This window comes from Galleria mellonella, unplaced genomic scaffold (assembly GCF_026898425.1).
Source record: "Galleria mellonella isolate WM207_F2 unplaced genomic scaffold, CSIRO_AGI_GalMel_v1 utg33, whole genome shotgun sequence".
Lineage (NCBI taxonomy): Eukaryota > Metazoa > Arthropoda > Insecta > Lepidoptera > Pyralidae > Galleria > Galleria mellonella.
The window spans coordinates 8,848,100-8,869,240 of NW_026442079.1; the positions used below are offsets into that span (position 1 = coordinate 8,848,100).

A 21,141-nucleotide genomic window follows, 5' to 3' on the forward strand; every position below is an offset into this window, starting at 1 on the left:
TATAACTAGTAAATAAAGAATACTCACCATATAATGTTCCAATTTTGCTTGCTAGATATCGCGCGATAGCACCTTCGCATAGAGAGTCAAAGCAGGCACTCAGGGCTCGAGCGCAGGCACTGGTTCCAATCTGTGTAAGTGTACAATCAATGTTATTGGAAGAAAAAAATTAACACGTCGAATGATATTGGAGATGAATGATATTGGAGATGAACAGTTATATGGTCATCCTGTAAAAATGGTAGCGTTTGAGGAGTACTTTCAAGTCACAGTTTATGATGCCCATGGTATTTTTAATAAGCGACATTTACTTTCCTATATATATTTTCTTTCATAAGTGAGTTGTCAGCTTGTTAGTCATTAAAAGTTGTATAAAAACGTATCCCAAGAAGAGAACGCCGATAATAGATCTAATAAATAAATAAAAGTTCACCCTTTAAATAAAAAGTTAACCATTCTTATACATTTCCCTCAAAAATAGGCCCACTGAATATTATTAGTATCTGCGCTTCATATTTTTTACCCTTTTCTATATTAGATCTTTACTCAACAGTTGAAGAAATTGAGTTTATAATAAAACAGAATATTTTATATTAATTATTTTTATACATTTAATTAAGAAAGGATAATAATAAAAGTCATAATTTAGTTGAAATCTATCGTTGTAGATAATTGTAGGTGTTATATTTGAAACTTAATGTTAAAATAATTAATGGTGTTATCCAATACAATTATAAGTTATTCTAGTGACGTAATTTATTTTATTGTGATTGATATATCGATATTAATTTCAATAGGTACATTCGTTTCTTAATGTACTGGAGATTTTTATATTGTTATTATTAATAATACATAATACCGAATTGCAACGTTTTAGTAAAAAAATTTGCTATGAGAAATTCGTTTTAAATCAATGAAACTAAAATTTATATATATATATATATATATATATATATATATATATATATATATATATATATATATATATACATATATATATATATATATACATATATATATATATATACATATATACATATATATATATATATATATATATATATATATATATACACGTATATATTATAATGTATATATTTAACCGATTTTAAATATTCTATCACCTGTAGAAAGCTACATTATCAGCAAGTAAGTAAGTAACATTCCTTATACAATATTTAATTTAAAAAAAAAATTAAATAATATGTATTTAAATTATAAAAGTATTTTCTAAGCTGTTTAATTACGCAAATAAAAACTTATACCTCCCATGAAAATGTTTCGTAATAAAGTTGTGTAAGGCAAACACAGGAAGTCTTCTTGTTTCCCGGAAAATTTTGTATTTCCCCCGTGCACATGTATGGAGAGGCTTTATATGAAGTATTCTTATTTTTAAGGCGCTTTTTGACTTTCGACGACCAAGGACACGGATTTTTGATAAGACAGCAACCTGAGTGTTTACGATGTGTTACGAGGCTCCAAATATGTAGATATCTTATTTTTATGTGGAAATGATGTCAGATGTGAGGTAAACAAAACAGATATACAAAGCGAATATGAATGGATACCGGGAGAGACTTAAGCTAATCTATTATGATATACCTTATTATATCTGAAGGAGGAGTCGAGAGTCATCGAAATCGGCGTGCCCGTATGAGACGAGTTATGAAAATGCATAAAGCAAAAGATGTAAAAATAGAGATCTTTGACACTTGGTCCTCTTTGCTTACTCCAGAAGGAATTTTTCGTAAAAGTGTATATATATAAGTTAAAGATTACCTGACGAGAAGCCCTAAGAACATTCACATTATATATTAGTGTTGTTGTTGGAAATTATCTGTTAATTTCCAAAAATAATTCAACAGTTTTCAATATTTTTATATTTATATTTATTAAAAAGTGCTCTAATATTAGATTATATAGAATTAAAACATTGATTATACAATATTTTTATTAAGCTATCATTGAAAATTTGGATTTAGTTAGCGAAAAACATTTTAAAAATTTCAAAAGAAAATATGAAGTTACCACCAAATATTTAGGTATGATAGATTAGTATATGTTGTAGATTTATGTGTATTTAATTATGCGAAATGAACAAGTAGCTGCTACATCACCTACACATACATAAGAATTTTTATACATAACTTACAATTACCTACATAATTAAATAGCTTTTACTATGATTTGATTTTTTTTAATTTATTCTTTATTGACCATTTACAAAAAAATGTCTGGTACAAAAGGCGGACTTAAGACTATATAGCATTCTCTCCCAGTCAATCTTTGGCTAAACAGAAATTTTATTATGCGGTAAAAAAAATTACAACACATACAACAGAGAACTACTGCACATTATGATTATATATATATATATATATATATATATATATATATATATATATATATATAAATATTATTAAACAAATATTATATAAATATACTCGTACAAATATGTAATAAAAATACATACATTTGTTATGTGCGCGCTGACTTCGACCCTGTTGCTAGAGTCATGTTAAAATGGTGTAATGTAATAACAATTAATATATCAGTTAATTTATGTGTATTAAGAAGTACCTCTTAACTATGATTACTTTTTTTGCAACGAACGAGATTTTTTTTTATAACATAGAAGGCAAACGAGCTTGCGGTTCACTTGATGGTAAGTGATTACCGCCGCCCATAAACACCCGCAACATCAGAAAAACTGTAGATGTATTACCGGTCTTTTATGAAGGATTATACTCTATTTTTGAAGATTCCAATGTCGTATTTGTTTTCTTTTATAAAGAAATATATTCTTTTCTTGAAGATTTCAATATCGTATTTGTTCAGAAATATTGGAGCGTCACAGTATGTTTTTAAAATCGTGTAATCAATCACCGCCGTCAATTTATATTGCGGAGAATAAAGTGGTATACGTAAAGTAGGATAACGGTGTTCATTTATTGCATAAGGCTATTAGTGTTTTGAACACTTCTTTTAATACCTAATGTTATGGAGCGTTATGGAGCGTATCATAATTATGATTTTAATTAGGATTTAGGAATATTAAAAAATTATAACATTATACACAGAAATATAAATATTGATAACAAGACTTTAAAACATTAATTAAAGGTAATAAATTATTAAACTGACAGTTCATATCAAATACGACTGCATATTTTTTATTCCAATTCAGAGTCGCGGTTGAATGAGTAAAATTAACATAAAAATGGATACATGTAAATGGTTGAAAGGTGGGCAGCAGCGTCCTCCTTAAAACATCACTAAAGCCTAACTGCGATTCCCAACCCGCCTGCCAAGAGTAGAAACTACTGGAAAAAGTCTCCAATAGACGGAGGCCTATGTTTAGTAGTTAGACAATTAATGGCTAATATGATATGGAAAATGTATATAAGTCTATGTTTTAATTATATAACAGCTCAAATAATACGACTTGCTTAGTATTTATTACTATTGTAAGTATAAATACTTAATTAAAGTAGGCGAAGGTGTAATAAAGTAGGTATTTCATATTATAATATAAACATCATTCTGTGTTGTCACTTATAGATTTAGGAATAGTATATTGATTATTTCTTGGCAAGGCAGCCTCTTAATACATTTCATTTAATCTCTATACTAAATTAAGCTGCAAATTTGAGTACTACTTTATGCATCTGTACGCCTAATCTTATATATAAAATTGTCGTGTCACGGTGTTTGTTACCAAACTCCTCCGAAACGGCTTTACCGATTTTTATGAAATTTTGTGTGCATATTGGATAGGTCTGAGAATCGGCTAACATCTATTTTTCATACCCCTCAATGATAAGGGTGACTCTCCCCAAAAACAATTTTTTTATTTTATTTAGCATTGAAAAATATATACAACTTCAAATTTTCACCGTTTTACGATCAACTCCTGTTTTTTAATCGTGATTTTTATATGCTGCAATAGGGTTGTAAGATGGCAGTCCAATATAATAATTGTAGTATGATAAATTTTCATGTATAGTTCTAGAAATAATATATATGGTAAAACAACGTTTGCCGAGTCAGCTAGTATAGATATAATATACCAATGACAAAAAATATTATGTTTTTACGAGGACATTATTGGAAATATTAAGGAAGCTGGCAGTAAACACTTAAAGTAATAACTACCTCTTCGGGACATAAACTGAGCAGAGTTTTTAATATGAGCAGTAAAAAATGATAGACTTATGTCAGTCAAACAGTTACTCACATATACTAGAATTATATAGTAAATGCATAAACTTGTATCAATCAAATTTGTTCCAGGAGCACGTATAAAAATTGAGCAATTTGAGTACTTATCCGTACTCAAATTGGCATGCAATTTGAGTGCGGATAAGTACTCAAATTGGCGTGCAATACCTGCATATAAAACGTGGTGATCTATAAAAATAATTGCCTGTTCATTAATATAAAATATATTTTTTTTATTGTACGGGAATTGAAACATGAGACAATATATTAAACCGCTACACCATGAATAGTGTATACTATCTGTGGCAACTTTTATGGTTTACCTTCTTCAATAAAACATTATTGTCCCACTGGTGAGCACGAGGCTTTCCCCATAAGAGAAGTATATTACCTATAGCCATAACCATAACAATAAGGATTTATTCTTATGCTATAAGAACACTGATCACTGTTAAAGTGGTGTAAAATATAAATACACTGAAATACGTAGGCACCTAAGTGAGTATGACAATACTCAATACTAAGTTCAGCTTATGTATTGTTCTTGATCTCTCAGCCGTCTTTTTTGACAGCCAGAATGAAAAGAAATAGTGATACATTTTATTAGTAAGTACGTTCTTACCAAATTTTAGTAAGTGTTACGCAATTGTACCAATCATATGGCCTTCAAGCTAGGGTATCCTAATATATATCTAATATATAAAATTCTCGTATCATGGTGTTTGTTACCAAACTCCTCCGAAACGGCTTTACCGATTTTCATGAAATTTTGTGTGCATATTGGGTAGGTCTGAGAATCGGCCAACATCTATTTTTCATACCCGTCAAAGATAAGGGTGACCCAACCCAAAATATTTATTTTTTATTTTTTTGACGATTTTTTTTATTTTTATTTTATTATAATTGAGCATTGAAAAATACATACAACTTCAAATTTTCATCATTTTACGATCAACCCCTGTATTTTAATTGCGATTTTTATATTTCGCAATAAGTGGTAAAACAACGTTTACGGGGTCAGCTAGTAAATATATAAATCGAACCGCAGTATGCCACGGAAGTCGTGACGTATAGAAATGTACTATACTTTAGCAATTAAATTAAATCGCAAAGGTTTTTTCGTTTTTTCTCAGAACGGATATACACAAGCAGTTGTGCTTACACGTCTCGGATACTATATAAAAAAAAAAAACAAGTAATACGTGGTTGGTTTGCTACGTAACGAAAGGTCCAAATATAACGATACGGTAAATATGTGTGTATGTATAGAAAGCGGTGCGTTCTTTTTTTAAACGATCATATTAATTCACAGATTGGGGGTGAGGTTAGCTCGAGACAGGGGCAAAGAATGACCGTGCTACATGGATTCGAAACATTACAAATATATAGCGTGAAATGAAAATATTTTTAAGGGATAGTTTTATCAGTGAAAATGAACGTTTACCTAAGAAATATGGATCTGGAAACGAAAATAAAATTTGAACCTCCCCATACTATCTTGATGCTGTACACTCCTTGTTAATATTGGGACTTTTTTTTCATTTATCAACCCTTGTTTGTTAAATATTCAGTTTCTCTAGAGAAACACTCGCTTAAAGGAATGTTAATTATTTACATTTAAATTTGTATTGTGCATGTATGACAAAAATGTATGACATGAGTTCTACAACTGCAGAAGTTTAGATGAAAAATTCCAAGTCCAAGACAGGTGTAAAGTTCCGTGTACAATCTTGTATTGCAGTTTTAAGGTCAAACTCCTGTGATAAGTAGGTCAAGGCATTTTGTTTCCGATGTACTCGTACATAGAGACTACACACGTTACGTTAATATTTTCAACTTCAACAGTATTAAAAGTAAACCAAGTTATTTTCCAACTCGGCTTTTCTCTTTGTATGTTACGTTTTCGTCAACTTTCTTTTATATTAAATTTGACCACATTTGATTAAAATAATAATGATGTATGATTTTGATATTTTAAGTTTTGTAATTGATAAATTCTATTCTTATATTTATTTTTAAATATATTTTATTAAAAAAATATTATTTATTAAAAAATATTCCCTGTTTGGGCCCATAATAATTTGTCTTGATTAAAGTGGTTTTTTTTATGAAACAAATTTATAAATTATTGTTATTGCTATACGTACATTTGTCTCATTAGTATGCTCCAGGAAACAAATATTACATATATACGACGACGTACCGTTTGACCACGCTGTGAATCGAAATCCTTTTCCAACAGGTCTTTCTAAAACACGATATAAATGGAACACAGAATTTTCACACTAAATCTATTCGATATTGTATACGTGAAATACTTCAAATCGCATTCGCAATGCACAAAGACATAGTATACAAATATTTCTGTCAAACTATAGTTACACTGTATGCTCTATCAGGACTGTCAACTCTTTTCCATCCCATGTCATGTAAAAACGTACGCCCTTTTGTATAATTTCTGATTTTCTTAGTGAACCGTCTTCAATCATAACAAAAATTGATACGAAGGTAATACATAAGTAAACCCCGTCGATTGAAAACTGAACTGTAAAAATTCATTCAGAATACATCGCGTAAAATATATACGAGTATACAGGTAAATTGACAAACTTCTCTCTCTTAAAGTTAGTAAACAGCTAATAGCATTCTAAAGGTAATTGCAGAGAAGCCGAACTGTTTACTCCAGGGGCACTAGAATTCTAAACACTATTATGGATAAGGTGCAACTAGTGGTGGACAGGGATATATGAACTGATTGAATGTTGTGTTTTTAAGTTTTACTACTAACAAATTATGGGTTTAGGCAAGAAATAAAATTTATTAAGAATATTGATTTAAATTTTGACCCGAATCGCACGCGGTGTGAAATATCCATCGAACCGAGCGGCAATAACGCGTGGTGTCCCATGGGCGAAAAAGTACATTATTCATGTTTGAAGGCGACGTTTTATTGCTTTCCATCAAGTGAACTGTCAAGTCGGGTTGTGCCATATTTGTTCAATGACCTCTCTTCCTTTAATTTTTTTTCTTAGTCTACCATTTCTGTTTTTCCTTCAATCAGAAGCACAATTGTTTTCATAAATTCAATATTTTTTCTCATATCATCATCCTCATTATTGTCATTTCAGTCATTTATAGTCTACTGCTGAACATTGGTCTCCCACTTAAACGGGATTTTACCACAAGTAACCGTCACGCTTGGCAGGCGGATTAGCAACCGCCGTCAGGATTTGGTGATGTTTCAAAGGGATGTTGCTACCTGTCTCTCGACCATTAAGTTCCCTTAGTCGCCTCTTAAGACACTTACGGGAAAGGAAGGGGTGGCCTATGTCAATATGTATGTATGTCAAGACCACACGGCAGTTTTTTTCCACAATTAATCCTAATTATTGATTAATCATTGATCACCGTATAGTCCCGGCATAGAATAGGCCATCCTTTCCTTTCCCGTGGGGGTCGTAAGAGGCGACTAAGGGAGTACGACGAATGGGCACCAGCATACCTCTTAAAACATACAAAGCCTAACTGCGGTTACCAACTCGCCTGCCAAACGTGACAACTACTGGCACAAACCCCCAAGAGCCTCCCCTTTGGGGGTGTTCAGCAGTGAACAGTTAAAGGCTGACATGATGATGATGATGATGATGATGATGATGATGATGATGATGACATTATAACTAAATATTTAGAAAAAATAATATGAGAGTTCTTAACGAGACCAATAGATGCCGAAATAACATTTTTTTAAATTTTATCTGTCTGTTTCTATGTTTGTTCTGGTGTCAGCCAAAAATTACTGCACCAAATTTTATGTGAGTTTCACATTTGTATTCCTGAATGTCTGACTTAATACCTGGTGTATGTTTTATCTTTAAGCTCTATCTAGAAATGATCTATTTCATTGATTTTACTACTTCTGAAGTTTACGGGCACAAAGTAGCGGGCAAAAGACTAGTAAATAAACAGGTCAGATGCGATTTGAACTCAAATGCCGAGAGTTTCATACATAAATGTATAAACATGGGATAAAATGAACTTTATTGCATTTATGATGTGAAATAGGTACCTAATAGTTATTTCTTATTTATGATATTATTGTACGGATCCCTTAATAAAGAAAATAAAAATATTTTTTTCAAATATTTCCATTGCTATACACATAGGCAATAATATTGCTTTCAAATCGATAGCATTAGTAGTTGTTAAGATATAAAACTTTCTCTGTCTGTGTAAGAGAGAGAAAGTTGTCATAAGTGTTCCTTTGTACTTTTATTGTACAAAATCCAAAAATAAAATAAAAAATAAAACCAAACAAAGTGATTTTACAGAGTAAAATACTACGAGTGACATACTCGCATTGTTTGTACAGAACATCGTTTGTCGAGTCAAATAGTACATCTATAAATATTAAACAATATATTATAATGCGCTACCCATGACATAAGACAAGTGTCTAACAAATTTTCTTTAATAAAAGTATACGAATATCTTATGAAGAAGCTGTGAAAGCAGTTATGAGATCTATTGTTGCTTTATTTATTTAAGCCTCCTCTTTTGGGGGTTTTGCCAGTAGTTGCTACGCTTGGCAGTCGGTCAGGCTTTAGAGATGTTTTAGGAGGGACATTTCTGTCCATCCCTCACCCTCTTTTAGTCAGCTCTTACGACACCTATTCTATGCCGAGACCACACAGGTAAATAATATTAGTTTAATATATTTATTTAAGTATATTTACATGATCATAATGTGCAGTGGTTATCCATTGCATGTGTTATATAATTTGGAAGTCCATTTGGATAAGTCTGTTCAACAATTTTCAATTTTACTCCGCATAATTACATTTCTGTTTTACCAAAGGTTGACTGTATGTATGCATATATAGTATTAAGTCCGCCTTTTGTACTAATCACTTTTTGTATATGTATGTATATATGTGTATATTATATCTCAAATTTATGTTGTCTAATAGCAATTGTATTCCTTTTATTGTTATGTGATATCTTTTATCTTTTTTATTCATTATTAAATTTATCTCAATTGCATACTACAAAGCATAGTCTGCAAATACATGGATTACGCAAAACTAATATTTTACTATTTGCGAACAAAAATTCTTGTCTACGTAGTCTTAAATAAATCTATATGGGTTTCATTATAAGATGTGATAATCCGTCTCTGTACATTTGAACTTAGAAGAACAGATGCTTTGTGGTAAGCTTTGTCCAATTATAACATGAATGAATGTCCCCGCCGGCTTTCATCTATCTAGTCTTCTGTCTCTGTGACCGCTTATCTTCGGACATATCTCCAGATTCTCTAATTAAGCTCCAGTAATTTCGCGTTTAAGATTTTGTGGTGATAATGATACTTCAGAGAATGTTGGTCAATATTCCGATTCATTACTACTGGGGATAATGAATCGAACAGTTGAACATGGTTAATAGATCGAACAATTAATATCACACAATAATTTCTTGTCATGTCTCGAGACATCGTATGAAAACAGCGTGATTCACATCCACACAGCTGTCATAAATAGTACTATACATAAAATGTGTGTGTATAATAATAGGAAATCCTAGATTTATACTGCCGCATAAAAGTAATCCTAGCATCCGAATTTTTTTGTTCCATTTTTTTTATAAAGTCTTATTGTAGAGTCATGCCGATTATTACTTACCATAAATATAAATTTTTTTTGGGCATTTGGATGCAAACATCAGTGGATAATTAGAATTTTGGTTGAATCTGCTTTACTTGCAATGTTTTTTTAGTCATTGATTGTGCATTAGAATTTTTTGTTAATGAGTTTGATGTGTTCTTTTTTTGAAAGGCCTAATTGAGTTTATTTGAGACAACTATTTTGAAATTATATTTGTTCGAGTAGGATAGTGACAGCAGTACCTGCTTTGGTGAATTCAACGAAACTATATTACTTTACTAGTATTTTAGAATTTTCGATATTAAATTATATTTATAAACGGTCGCGTCCTAAAAATTATAAAAATATTTTCTTCTAACAAACGCAGTGGAACAAAACACAAGTATTTTATAACAATATGTGACCCAAATTATATTTTGTAATGATGAAAACACCATTCATAAACCAAATTAAACCCGGTGACGGTTGCAGACTCGCTTCCTGACACGTCGAATTTAAATATACTTGGCGAACTGTCGACAACAGATGTGTCGACGATGAAAAGCCATGAGGATGTAATTATTATTCTTAATTGTATTTGAAATTTTATGAAACTAAAGAAATTACTGTAATGTGTGCCACCATCCCAAAAAGTAGGAAATATTTGAAATTATATTTTTTTTATGTATGAATATATAATTCTCGTTTTGGTTACATATTAATATTCACAGTTGAAAATTTAAAAACAAAAATCTTTTTGCTTAGATTATGAAAAATCTCTTATTACATGGCATAAGGTATTAATTCTTTTCCGTTCCTCTATGTAGTTAGCTCAATCTAGTACTAAGAATTAATATAAAACCACTTTATTCGATCTACACTTTTTATCTAGTATTGAAATTGAAATTATAAATTTATTAAATGCAAGTGACAATAAACGTTTTAAATATCCAATATGAATCGTGAATCAATCAAAACTCAATATTATTACAACTCGCGGTGATGCAGAAACCATCTGTTAACATTACTCGATTTTATGAGCTCAGTTTATGGAAAGAATAGGGAGGGTAGCTACGATGTAATAAAGTATGGATATATTGAAATCGTATTTTAATAAATCCCGTTGTCAGGGATTGCTTGTATAACCGTCGTAATGGCCAACAATGGCGGCGATTTTGAATGGTACAATTACAATTCCAGAGGGAGATCCTGTATAAAAGTAGCACGAGCACCTCTGTCTCACTTGTGTTTTCGCCGTGTAATAGCTGCGATTTCATGGCTGTGTTTCAGTTTAATGAGTGGGATATGGCGGTAAAATGACAGAGTGCGGAAAGATAACATTACAGTCATCAAGAATGGTAACGCATAAAGGGCACCTTGGGCATCACAAAGTATCCTGTGACGTCCTTGGTGCTATTCATGTCTATAGGCGACGGATACCGCTTTTCGTCAGGTGAACCGTCAGCTTATTTGTCATTTGAAATTTCGTAAAAAAAATAAAATCATCTCAATAAGATTGTGAAAAGAAGAAAATAAAAAAAAAACAAATTAATGTTCCCATGACCGTAATCCCTGATGAGGTAGTCAGAGGCTATCAATTAAGTGTATAGGGTAAATAGGGTGTCTAAATATATTCATATTTTCTCGAGTGTATTTATATAATAATCGCAGTAGGGAGCAAATCTACCGCCATATTTAGGATTAATTTTGTTTGTGAAACATCCATCCATTCATGCTTAACATTAGAAAATTAATCGAAGCCATACAAAGTTTTTAATAATAATTTGAGATTTTTCAAAAAATAGCCGAATTTATTCTGGAATAAAGAAGTTTTACTTCATAAAACCTTACAAATACGAAACCAAAACGAGTGATTATATTTTCTGTGTCGGGAGTAAACTCACTCAGCGTTTCTGTTACTGCTATCCATAGGCTACAATAAATTGTTTACCATCAAAAGAACCGTATATTTGTTTTGGACTGTTGCTTTATAAAAACCTCTTTACGTCAAAAACGAATCATCTATATCGGTTCACAATAAAATCAAATAAAAAAAAGCATATTAAATTCGTATCAAAGAACCTCTCATTTTTCAAGTCGGAGGGGAAGTAATGGATTTTATATTAAAAACACTTACCAGATACTCAAGCACCATATTCCATCCAATAACAAAGGCTATAAATTCTCCAACGGTGACATAAGAGTACATGTACGCCGATCCGGTGGTATTCGGAACACGGACTCCGAACTCAGCGTAACAAGCACCTGGGAAATATTACATACGGATTAAAATTATATACGGATTGAAGGGAATTTATAATTAAATACGATGAAAATTATATATGGATTAAAATTAATACGATTTAAATAGTACCTTTATAAAGGGCAAAGCTAAATACGGATTAAAACTGTATATGGTTTTAAACTACGAGTTATATCATTGTCTATAGGGGTGAGCGTAGTTTACTTTAGTTGCATTGCAATTTTTGTTATGTAAAAAAAATACATAAAATCCACGATAATTGGTTGAGGCAAAGAGGCAAAGAATAAACTTATTTTTACATTTATAAATATCAGTAGGAATACCCAATGAATGGGCTTTTCTAAGATGTTTCTGTGATCAGTTTGAGTATGCACTATAATTTCATTGACGTGTTATACAAAACGAATCGTATTACGAATCGTGTAGAGTGGCCATTTTAACTTCCCTCCACAACGTGGGTGCGCCTTTGTAATATACGATCAATATACCTAAGTTGGCCAAGCAAAACGATAGAGGCAATAAAAATTTAATAAAGCCACTATTCAAAGGTCAAATATTTCGGGACTTCGTCCTTAGAGAATTCCAACTAGTTTTGTATAAAAGCTTAGAAGTAGTCGTGTAACTAAGTTTAGTTCGTACGTGTCATATTTAAGAAAAACAAATTGGATTTCTTTTTAAGCGTATATAATAGTGTTTTTTTTTGTACGCACAAAAAGGAATATTACGAAATTACTCATCACCATCACCATCATAAAATCTGTTACTTGTCCACTGCTGAATATAGGCCTTCACCATAAGCGGGGGTTTTGGTGTATTTACCATGTTTGGCAGGCGGGTGGGCAACCGTAGTTAGACTTTTGATTAATTTTTAAGAGAAACGCTAATGCCCATCCCTCGGTTATTCCCTTAATCGCCTCTTATGACTTACAGGGGAAAGAGAGAAACAGCTTATTTTATGCTGGGACTAAATAACTAATACTACTAGTATATCAATAATGACATGATATTAATATTTCTTTTAGCAATCGATAGGGTTTACTCTCGCGTTACTTATTAATTGCACCATAATTGTAGCTAAAATTTTTGTTGCGAATCAAAATATAAAATTATTATAAAGTTTATAGCCGATGAAAAATGTAAATCAACGTCAACAACACCACCTGCATGTCACAGGGTTGTTTGGTAGAAAATAGTAACTGTTACGATGGATACTATTAAAGAGTCACCTGTATGTCACAGAGTTATGTGACGGAAAATATTCACTTTATTCAATAGATATAAACGCCAACACTTGTAAATTATGTAATTATCTAATAGAAAAAGTAACTGTTATCAATAGTCAAAAATAGCATCGACCGCATTACATAGAATTGTCTGATAGATAATTAAAGGTTGTGTCTCACGAAAAAACCGATTTCGAATCAATTATTTTGACCTAAAAGCTAAACTAGTGAATTGGTTTTCATAAAATTCTTATAAAAAAAGAATTTTCCAAATTGGTTTAGTATTGACGGAGTTATGAGGTAACATATACAAAATACCGTGTGGTCCTGGTATAGAATCGGCCACCCCTTCCTTTCCCGTAGATGTCGTAAGAGGTGACTAAGGGAACTTAATGGTCGTTTGATAGGCAGCAGCGTCCTTATAAAAACTTAGCGTGTCAATTACTGGGAAAATTTCTTCTTTATTGGGGAGGCCTATGTTCAGCAGCAAACAGTTAACGGCTGATGTGATGACGATGTGATGACATACAAAATTAAATCGCTGTTCCGAAGTATTGTTTAAAAAATGAATATATATATATATATATATATATATATATATATATATATATATATATATATATATACGGAAAATTTACGAACTCATCTCATCATTGTCGTTTCCGATAATTGTTTCAGTTTCATTTGGAACTCTTTTTCAGAGAGCGTATGACGATGGGCATCTTAGTGCTAGTGACTGCAAGTACGAGTGAGTGAGAAAAGCGCAAAATACGGTGCACCGTTATATATATCGTATTACAATGTACATTAGTTTTAAAAATATTAATATAATTTTTGTGGGAATGGACACTAAATGTAAAGATACCGAAGGACATCCTCTTTTTCTTTTTAAACGTTAAAACATTAATTTTTGAAATCAGCAATCGTATATTAATTGAATAAAAGCTGAAAAACATTACGTAAACAACCATCAGTGAGTGACATGAATGCATGCAGCTTTATAAATTGCTAGAGACTAGCCCCGGGGTCGCACAAGTGCAATATTTATTTATGTAACTTTAAAACCGTTCATCATGCTTTAATATGGCTAGTATTTTGACATGTGTAAAAGTACTGCACTAATAAATTTCAGGACTTAAAATGAACGGCCTATTAGGCAATCTGATATGCATTCGTTTATATAGTTTATTCTGCGCCCTTCACCTCCGCGTCCCGTCTACTATTCTCGCACAGCCAGCGGCACCGACAACGCAATAATTTTATCGGCTTATTGTTTTTATCTCGCATTATCTTCTGACTGACTGCATCAATTAAAATGCTCTAAAAAGTAAACTTTATCTGCATGAAATTTTAATTTTGATTTAACTATTTGTTTTATAATAATTTGTAAAGTAACGTGAAATCTGTATCTAAATTATTGTAAAATTTATTTTACTTTTATTTTAACTTATAAGTAATGAATATTTTTGTTAGAGATTATATAGAATAATATAGATAACATAGATATGTTTGTCGACTTCGATTACATTTATTGTGATTAATTATTGAAAAATTATGTTTATTTAATAATTTTTTTATTTATTTAACTCTTTATTGCACCAAAAACAAAAAAAAAAGAATGACATAAACAATTCAACTGAAATACAGTAGCTTAGAGTACAGATTAAAGGAACAAAAGGCGGTCTTATTGCAAGAGCAATCTTTTACCTTTGACAAAATAAAAAGTAGTCTATAATATTCAGGTATAATATATCTTTCTAATAGTGAAATAAAATTTCAAACTTGGTTCAGTGGTACCGTAGATTACTTTGAAGATCCAAACTTACAAATTTTACCTCTTTATAATATTAGTATATAGATAGATGATGATTAAAAGTGCTTGTAAACAATTAATTTAAATATAGATGATTTGACTTCGAGTTTGAGTTCGCGTTTGAACAAACAAAAAAATACTATCGAATTGAAAACCTCCTCCTTAGTCAATTAATCAATTAAGGCGTTATGTGTGTAATTAACTTATAATTAATTGTAAAAAAGCTTACCAGAGAAGATACTAGCCATAGCAGCGATGATGAAACTGATGACGACTCCTGGCCCCGCAAACTTGCGGGCCACCATGCCAGCCACCAGGTACATGCCAGTACCCACACACGAGCCCACGCCGAGGGAAGTTAAGTCCATTGTCGTCAGGCATCGCTGTATAATAAAATATTTCATAAAGTGATTTGTTAATGCTAATTACTTATCTATACAAAATATGTCATTTTAACTTGTTATTTTGTCAGTGTGAATCATTATTCTTATTAATCTTGCTCTGTGGTTCTTCATCTATTAATGATGAGGGACCTTTGACAAAATTTATGGTTTACCATAAACCACAACTGTTTGAACTCCAAAGAGTAAATGGGAATATATTAGTAAAGTGATGTAATAATCTATTTCATATATAAAACAATATTTTTCAAATTGTAGTATAACCATTGCATTATGTCGACTTATTGCCATTTGTTTAATGTTTTTCAGATGGTTTCACTGACCACTTCGAGTGCTTCTAAAAACCATCTGTGGTCCACGGGTCACCAGTAAAAAAACACTCAAACCATAAGTTCTCAACGTGGGCGATAACGCCCCCCTGTGAGCATTAAAAACTTTCACGGAGACAGTAGAATATTAATATAACATTTAAATATAATTGTGGCAATAGCTGGCTATTCGATTAAAATTACTTTGTTTAACAAAATGTTAATATATTCAAGAAAAAATTTTAGAAATATATAATATAAAATGAATTTAGAATATCTGGGAACAGGTATATATTATAAAACAGTAGGTTCAATATATCTCTAATGAACCAACAGATAGAGGTAAGCAATTCACCCCATTTAAAATTCTTCTCTATATTCAGTCATTGCAATGGGGCATCATAAGATCTAGAAACAACGCCCATTTTCTATTCGACAAATACGGTGACATAGCAACAGTGACCTGTACTGAATTGTCGCAGTGACTCATTACAAGGTAATGCCACTCACCCCGCTACCCTAGTAAAAGGATATACCCTAGTAAAATTAGTCTTTCACAGTTTTGGGTGACGAACGGTTAATATTAGGCTCTGAGCAGCGATCTAAAAATTTACGTGGAGTTGCCTCGTTTAGAAGTGAAACCGACTGTCATTTCGTTCACACACGTTTTGCTTCACGTGCGTGAACGAAATGACAGTCAGAGATTGATGGCTAATATGGAAGATTGTAGAACTTTTGGTAGTATTAGCGGTGGTCAATCTTTGAGTGTTAGCAGTCACGTACGTGCTTACGGTGACGAAAGTAAAGTAATTTATTTTTCGATTTCAATTACGTTTATTATGATTAATTATTGAAAATATATATTTATCATAATAAAATATAGTCTAGAACACTTAATATACCTTTTTACAAGTAAAAAAATTCTGCTAAATCGGATCAGTAGTACCGAAGATTATACCGAAGATCCAAACTCACAAAGTTTACCTCTTTATAATATTAAGTATAGTATAGATATTTTAAGATAGTGTTCCATATAAAATCGACTTCAATCATGGCAAAACTAGTTACTTTTTTAAAACTAAACTATTAAACCTATTTCGTTAAAATATCTATATGAGACTAATCAAAAAGTATATACTCTCAGATAAAAAAGGAATTTTCTAAATCAGTTTATAAATTACTGAGTTATGAGGTAACAAATACAAAAAACACAAACTAATTTAGAGCCTCCCTTTTTAAAATTAGTTAAAAATAAAACTTTCTTCTATAATACTAAATACCGACTCCGGCCTCGTACGGATGCAAACTGTACGTAAAAACCTTTCGTAAAAGATATCTAAGTAACAGCGAAACCCATATCAAAAAGAAGTTTAAAAGTAGTAAGCTGAGATACAGACGTGGACAGCGGCTTTGTTTTATATAATTTAAAGATTACTTAGGACAGTCCTAATGGACAAATTTTCATCAGAATCTCTTTAAGGTTACCTTTCTATTTATAAAGTTATCAAGTGAGCAAACAATCTTGGCAAATTGAAAGCTTTTCTTTCACTATAATACTATCCCTTCTCTGCAGTTCATTCTCAAAGAAACACGCCAAGAGTTTTTATTTATTTTACGACAGAATTATCATTGGACATTCCCAACCCGTAGTGGATAACGGGACCCGTCTCAGAATAGTCTGTATGAACTAGTGACGTTTCATTCATAAGATAACAGGGACATGGGGGTTAGCGTACATCCTTAAGTACCTACAGAGTTGATTCTATAAGCTTATAGAAAGATAAAATTTTAATATGAATGAACATCAGTTATTTTTCGAACTTCAATCTCTAAAACATTTATTTAATCTTTACTTACTAATAAATACAAAAGCTTTTGTCACTTTTTTGCGCCTTAATTGCTCAACAATTGCTGTGATACCTGTTAGGTATACTTATATGTGATTATTTGTGATGGAGAAGTTGCTAATTTTTGTCACTGTCGAAAAGTCGTGAAACAATCTAGTAGGTATCATATAAAATTCAATAGTCCATATATAACTTTGTTTTCTGTTTATTTTGAGATCAGGAATGCATTTTAGTTTTGTATAACTAATTCGTAAATTGCGCTTTTGATATTCATGGGTTGTATATAATAATAACATTATAGCATTAATTCAATTTATTGAATAAAAATTTTTTGGTTTCATATTCTTGAAATTAATATTGCAGTTTTTTCAAACAGATGGTAATAAATAAACAAAAAAAAAGAAAAATTTACGTATTAAGTCCAAATACTCATTTTTAATTTACATATATTATCTTTATAAATTTTACTCATATACAAATATGTATGGATGTAGTTTCCGTATATCATTCCTATTGGAACTCCATGAGTTCCAAATTCCGAATTCATGAATACGATCTTATATTGTATTATACACTTAAATGATAATTATGTACCTAATACCTGCATAAAGATTCAGCCAATTCAACTTATAGCATTTTATATGTGATTCTTTAGATTGATATAACTTTTTTATTTATGATGTGTTGAAATAAAATAAATATTAAAGTTGAGCAAATCGCAACGCCTTAGTGAAAATTACATTCAAATCGGTTAAGCCGTTTCTGATAATGGCGTGTACAAACGTACAGATAAACAGATAAAAATTCTAAAAATCATTGTTTTGGGTTTTATCGCGTTCATAAAACCCCCCATAATAGTTTTTAAACGATATAATGATATATAGAAGAAACGAAGCGACAAGTTACGATTTTATTCTATGTATTGATTGATGAGCATTGCTCATAATAACATTTTAAACGTTTTACGGCTTTGGATTTTTATCCTATGTTTTTATATCTAAATTATAATATAAATTAGATAATCTTCACAAACATTATTTCGACCATTGTTCATTATTGTCCACTACAGAAGAAAAGTTTTCACAACATTTATGTTCTAGAAAAAATAACTATCTATTCTAAATGACTAAATCTAATACTAGCTTTAAACATAAATACGCTATAGAATTAAATTTTATTACTTTTACTCGTACCAGCATCTAGTATCCGAATATTTGAAAATAATTTATAAAGTTATAGGAATAGGGTCGAATATGGGGCATTAGCGGCAAAGTACCTACTTACAAATCGTCAATAACTGCCATTTTAAAGTTTGTTTGAACCATTTGAAAATGATGCTCTTCAATAATGATGATACGCATTGGAAAATGTTTAAAGCTATTATCAAGGGAGCCTTTGTTTTATAGTGCAATAATATGAAAGTTTGATGCTTGGAGTTTCAACAGCTACGTTATTGATTTTTCATCGCATGCAAGAACGAAGTTTTAATTTTCATCTGTGTCACGCTAAGATCTTTTTGGTGTAAGTAGTGAAAATGGAGTGCTATTGCCTCTTTCTTTACATACAAATCTCACTTTATCTACTTTATTTACTCATTTCTAGTATACGCGCTCGTTAGGTGACTCTTAATTCTTTTCTCGGAAAGAACATAGTTTATCTGATCATTTTAGTTTAAACCCAATTGTTCCCCGTATCTGCTTTCATGTATCTTCGTGTTGTACATTTGTTTCGTTAACATTGTAACTAACATTCTTCCCTTATCTTTGAACTAACATGCTGTATCTTATTTTACATAGCTTCTGCATATTACGAATGCGATTTGCCAGTTACAGTTCAGAAATTAATTAATTAATTAGAAATTTATCAAATGCATATAAATTATTTTAAATCCGAAAAACTGTGTTAATCACATCAAAATCAAAGAGACTAAACCAAAAAAAAGTAAATAGTAATATTTATATGAAGATTGAAGTCAAAAATAAAATACAGTAGCGTAATCACGTAAGACAATCATAATAAAAAATACAGGTGAATTAATAATATGCCCCATTTGCAAATAAATGCATAACATAATTCGAGCTCGAAATAGCTTTACGACGAGAACATATTTTTCTTCCAAGAAGTGGAGAACTATTATTTTATTATAGTAATAACATTCGAGTAGGTAAAGCTTTTGAAAAGTAGCACAACTCCATTCGACGTCTTATTAATTCAGTACTCAAGAGTATATATTTGTAAAAAGTAGATTGGTAAGTACTGAGCAATGCTGATGTTCTTTTAGAACTTAGTACTTATCTTTGTATACCTAGTTCCCACTTTGAAAATACAGATGTTTTTCTTTCAAGAAGTAGAAACTTTTATCTATAGTGTTAGAATTTTGAGGACAGTTTTTGTAACAGTAATATACAACTGTATAATTCTTTTTTTTTTTCAGTACATACTTTTATTGGCGACTTTTTTCTTCAGGCAAGTGGTCTAAAGAAGCGACGATTCGGTAGTCGGTTCTTTGAAGTCCGACATGCAAGAACGTAACTATGAAAACTGCATCTTATTTGGTGCAGTAATGTTTGCGGAACAACCATGCATATAGGCAGACACACAAAATTCCTAAAAATTACTAGTATTACGTATTTTTTTCTTAAATATGTCTTATATACGGGCATTGTCCAATTACATTTTCATTATACATATGTATATAGTTTCTCAAACAAAAAAAAAATTGGTAGACACTGAATAATTCTGATTTTTTTAACTAAAATTTTTTTTATGATTCCAATGTGTTTGCATTATTTATGGCCAGTTATTTGCATTAATATTACGGTTTGTCATTAATAATTTTATTTATTTATTGATTTAGATCCTAAATATCTATCGGAATCTTATTATAGAAATTAATTACGTGTAATAGAGATTTTCCTCCAATACCACTACGTTTTATACGCCACCTGCGGATGGTTTAATGTTTCATTATTTTCTTATAATAACATTCAGATACGAGTATAATATAAGCACATAGAAGCACCATTCCCCAAGTTTCATATTACTTCTATAGGACGTGACGCAAATAACAGCGGCTTATTTTTCTGCTTAGACTGCTTAGATAGTTTTTTTTTTTTATATCTATAAGAACATATGAAATATTCATATGTGAGTACTTTTAGTTTATTTTTTAAACGAATGAAAGGTTTTCGTGCAGCAACATTGGATATAGCCAATATAAGAGGTCCTTGTGGTAGAGCTGACTGTAAAATTGCAAGAGCAATGAGAGCTTATTTAGAAAATCTCATCGCAGAAGATAATAAAGAATTCAACATTGATGATATTATCGGACCTTGTGGTAGCATTCTCATTCTCATATTATCATTGCAAGATATAATAATTTTCCGAACATAATCAATAATATAATCTATATCGGGATATGTTTCT

The 21,141-nt window shown here is 30.9% G+C and overlaps 1 protein-coding gene across 1 annotated transcript in view; it reads right to left on the minus strand.

The window, feature by feature from the left end:
* LOC113518331 (probable cationic amino acid transporter) overlaps positions 1-21,141 on the minus strand; it is a 214,434-nt gene that overhangs the window by 103,516 nt on the left and 89,777 nt on the right. Inside the window, exons 4-6 of the mRNA XM_026903202.3 lie at positions 15,389-15,542; positions 11,998-12,125; positions 28-130 (exon numbers count right to left, since the gene is read on the minus strand). Of these exons, the coding sequence (XP_026759003.1) occupies positions 28-130; positions 11,998-12,125; positions 15,389-15,542 (385 nt within the window). The remainder of the gene's footprint in view (positions 1-27; positions 131-11,997; positions 12,126-15,388; positions 15,543-21,141) is intronic.